The sequence below is a fragment of the Condylura cristata genome, unplaced genomic scaffold (assembly GCF_000260355.1).
Source record: "Condylura cristata isolate star-nosed mole 26May11 unplaced genomic scaffold, ConCri1.0 scaffold00034, whole genome shotgun sequence".
NCBI lineage: Eukaryota > Metazoa > Chordata > Mammalia > Eulipotyphla > Talpidae > Condylura > Condylura cristata.
In genome coordinates, this window is record NW_004567135.1 from 3589161 (window position 1) to 3593492 (window position 4332).

A 4332-nucleotide genomic window follows, 5' to 3' on the forward strand; every position below is an offset into this window, starting at 1 on the left:
TGCTTCTCTTGGCCCTGTCTGTGTGGCTCTTCCCGGCCAGCGGTGGCTTGTGTGGGCGTTTGAGACATGCTTTGCATTTCTGCTGTATACTTGGATCCAAGCAAATGTGTGAGGGGCCCACAGTCCTTTCACTTCCACCTCACTACTAGGTGTGGAGAAAATCATTTTCCAATTCCATGTCAAAGTCGAGAACAAGGAAATGCTCTGAGCTTTCTGAAGCTTTTTGCATGTATGGAAGAAATAGGTATTATCTTCTACTGTTACTCTCCTTGATCAAGAAGGCTGTGGTGGCCTGGAGGGGCCGGAGGGGAAGTAAGCCAGAGACCTAGGTCCTTTTTCCTCCTTAAGTGCCAGCTCAGAGAAGCTGTGTCAGGCCCCCACGGTAGAGATCTCATTTAGAAGCATCTGACTGTAATTTTCCTCCAGCACTCTTGTCCTCTGCTAAAAGAATTCACAAAGCTTTTGAGGAATAGAGGCCTGTCGAGAATCAGGACCTTGCCCCCTCAAGGTAATGCCTGTTGGTTGGCAATGTCCCTTTCATATCGGGCTTGGTTTTGTTTATCACTCAAATCTGAGAATGTTTTTCCTGCCTGTACTCTTCACAGCTGTTCCAGAAAGCTGTGTTTGTCCACATGAAATTTGGAGCAGTGATCAAGGAAAGGTTTCGTATGGACAGGTCAGTAATGAATAGCACAGACTCTTCCCCGGTCAAAAAACAGGGAAAATAATCGTATGTTTGTTTGAACGATGTTGACTGCACTCAATGTGTATTCATTTACCTTTCCATTGAGGTAGCACTGATGCACAGCGTGTCCATGACTCAGAGACAGCGGCTCACCCTCCTGAGATGCACGTCACCAAGTGACACCCCAAGGTACCCACAGTTCTCCCCCTTATCATCTGGCCATCCACTTTGTCCTGCAACCCTCAGCTCCCATGGTCTAGCCTGGATTCCAAATCCTGTTTCCAAGATTGTTACTCTTTAAGCTTGGCCTGAGGTTTTTCTGTCTCCCTCTGTCCCGCACATACATGAACCCCCAGGTGTTGTCACTGTCCTGTTTCACTCAGCATTACAGCGACGGTCCATCCACGCTGCCACAGACGGTGGAGCTAATCTTATCCCCGTCTGTAGCGAGTGGTATCGGATTGCATATATATAGCCCATTTCTCTGTCCTTGGGCACTTATGTCTTGGTCCCCGTTGCTATAGTAAATTGTGTGCTGCAGTGAAAATGAGAGATTATTCCTGCACGTTAGTGTTTTCGTATCCTTAGGGCCGATAGCCAGGAAGGGAATGCTGGTCATGTAGCAGCTCTAGTTTACTCTTTTTAGGAATCTCCATGCTGTTTCCCAAAGGGATTGAACGAATCCATCATCCCAAGAGTGTCCAACGGTTCTTTTTTCTCCACTCCCCTTTCAAACTTAGAGTTTCTGGTCTTCGTGATGGATCCATTGTCAGAGGTATGAGCTGGCATCTCAATCTAGTTTTAATTGACATTTCTCTGATAATAAATGATGATTAACTTTTGTTTAATGCTCCTGTTGTCCATTTGTACAGTTTCTTTGGAGAAGTGTCTATTTAGCTCTTTAGCCCATTTTTTTGATGGGTTGTCATATTTTTATTGAATTGAATGAATTCTATTGATACATAGATCTTGGCTATCAGCCTTTTGTCAATGTATGATGTGAAAATATTTTCTCCCACTTTATTGGGTTCAAAACATCACTGAAGCTGATGCTGTAGAGTGTTTGCCTGTGTTTTCTTCAATGTATTTTTTGGTTTCAGGTCTTACCTCTGTGTGTTTAATCCATTTTGAATTATTTGTTTAAATTGAGAGACAGTGATCTAGTTTCATTCTTTGTATGTGAGTCTCCAGTTTCCCAACATCATTTGTTGAAGAGACTGTTGTTTCTTCAATGTATATTCTTTGCTCATTTTTCATGGACTAACTATCAATAGATGTGAACATTTTACTTAGGCCTATGTGTTTTAGTTCTGTACCATATCGTTTTAATTTCTATATTAGCCTGGAAAAGTGATATATTCATTTTTATTCTTTTCTTTTTGGGCTGAATTGTTTTGGGCTCTTAAGAAAACTTTGCAGTTCCAGAAAAATGTCAGTAATGCTCACTATATTTCATTGAGGAATGCCACTGAAATCTTGATAGGAATTGCATTAAATTTGTAGATTCTTTTTGGTTAAGATGGTCATATAGCAATGTTAATGGTTTCAATCCATGAGCAGAGATCATCTTTTTATTTCTTTTAAATATATCTCATCATTTTCATTATATAAGTCCTTTAGCTCTTTTTAGATGTTTCATTTGTTTTATTTTTATTACTTTAATGTTTACTTTATTTTTAGTGAGGTGAGAAAGGAACCATGAAATCAGTACAGTTAGCGTTAGTGAGTTATCATAATTATGTTAAAGATATGCAATAATATATGAGTGTTGGATGCATACATATTGACCAGATTGCAATACAAAATGTATTTCTCCTATATATTGTATTCAAATTTGAAAAAAAATAAATTTCAAACAATAAAAAAAATCCAAAGAGCGAAAAGCATAGTTTTAAAAAGTCATCATCTAGCTGAATAAAATGAATTGTTTATCTAATTTTGCCAAAAATTCATTTGAAAATAGTTTTTTCCAGTTCCTGAGTGTTATTTCTCAGCTTTAGGTACAGGTTGGCTGGAAGGCAGGATCCAGGAATGAGAAACCACACAGCAATAACCACGTTCATTCTCCTGGGATTTACTGATGACCCACAACTCCAGAAAATAATTTTTGTATCTCTACTTATTGCCTACCTGTTGAGTATAACTGGAAACATGACCATCATCCTCCTCGTGTTAGTGGATAACCACCTTAAAACTGCCATGTACTATTTTCTCCAAAATTTTTCCTTTCTAGAAATTTCATTCACTTCTGCCTGCATTCCTAAATTCTTGTATAGTCTGTCAACAGGCGACAGGACCATTACCTATAATGATTGTCTAAGCCAAATATTTTTTGTATATGTGTTTGTAATAACACAATTTTTTCTCCTGACGGTCATGTCCTATGACCGGTACGTGGCCATCTGCAAACCCCTGCACTATGTGACCATCATGAACCGCAGGGTCTGCAAAATGCTTGTCTTCTGCTGCTGGGTGACTGCTTTGTTAATGGTAATACCACTGTTTTTTTTGTTACTGGGCCTGGAATTCTGTGACTCCAATGCCATCGACCACTTTGCCTGTGATGTTAACCCCCTGATAAAGATCTCATGTTCAGATACTGTGCTCTTAGAGCAGATGGTCATTATCTGCTCGGTGTTGATCTTCATCCTGACTCTCGTGTGTGTGGTTTTGTCCTATGTTTATATCGTCAGAACAATCCTGAGGTTCCCGTCAGCTCAGCAAAGGAAGAAGGCGTTTTCCACCTGCTCGTCCCACATGATTGTGCTTTCTATCTCCTACGGCAGCTGCATCTTTGTCTACACCAAACCTTCAGCAAAAGATGACATGACCATGAATAAGGGGATCACACTACTAAATACTTCCATTTCCCCCATGTTGAACCCATTTATTTATACTCTGAGGAACAAGCAAGTGATTCAAGCCTTTAATGACTTAATAAAAAAATTGTACTATTCTGAAGGAATTAGGGGAATGTTGAAGTAAAGACTCATAAGAATACTTTAAATTGCTAACACATTTTTGTGCTTCTTCTTGATCTAAGTTTGTCCTCATATAGTAGAAAGAGCAATGTAGGAACAACTTGTTTTTTCTTATAGACTACCCTATTGTTGAAAAAGGTACAAGAAGAAAAATGGCATAGAATCAGTAATTAAATGTCTTTCTGTATTTATCAATCTTTATAAACAAATACATGAAATCTGCTTAATTCATGCACTGCACATAAAGACAGGATTTCTCATTTAGAAATAGAAGATGGAAGCTAAAAATGGTAGAGCATTTTCATATGTAACAGGAATGAATTTCAGAGGTCATTTAGTTAAAATCTTACAAAGGCCACAATCTCTACTATGAAATTTAGATATTTATTTATTCAAAATTTGATTTTCAGATGGAACTAATTCTGAGTATTTTTTAGGAAGGGAGTAAACATTAGAATATAAATACAATGGCAAATCTTTTGCATTCATCGAACATGTCACTTTTATAACCATATATAAAAGTCTTCAATTGTTAAACTACTTTGTTTTTAATGAGTTTTTTTTATTAAAAAGTTTATTTTTACATCATTTTGCACATTTTTTTTTTCATCTCAATTGTAATCCCCACGGGTTTCCCATCACCAAATCACCCCTGTGCCACCACCA

At 38.2% G+C, this 4332-nt stretch overlaps 1 protein-coding gene across 1 annotated transcript; it reads left to right on the forward strand.

The window, feature by feature from the left end:
• The first annotated feature begins 2716 nt into the window (after positions 1–2716).
• Positions 2717–3670, forward strand: LOC101630776 (olfactory receptor 6C2-like). Its single transcript, XM_004692461.1, has one exon. The coding sequence runs from the start codon at positions 2717–2719 to the stop codon at positions 3668–3670; it is 954 nt and encodes a 317-aa protein (XP_004692518.1).
• The last annotated feature ends 662 nt before the right edge of the window (positions 3671–4332 follow it).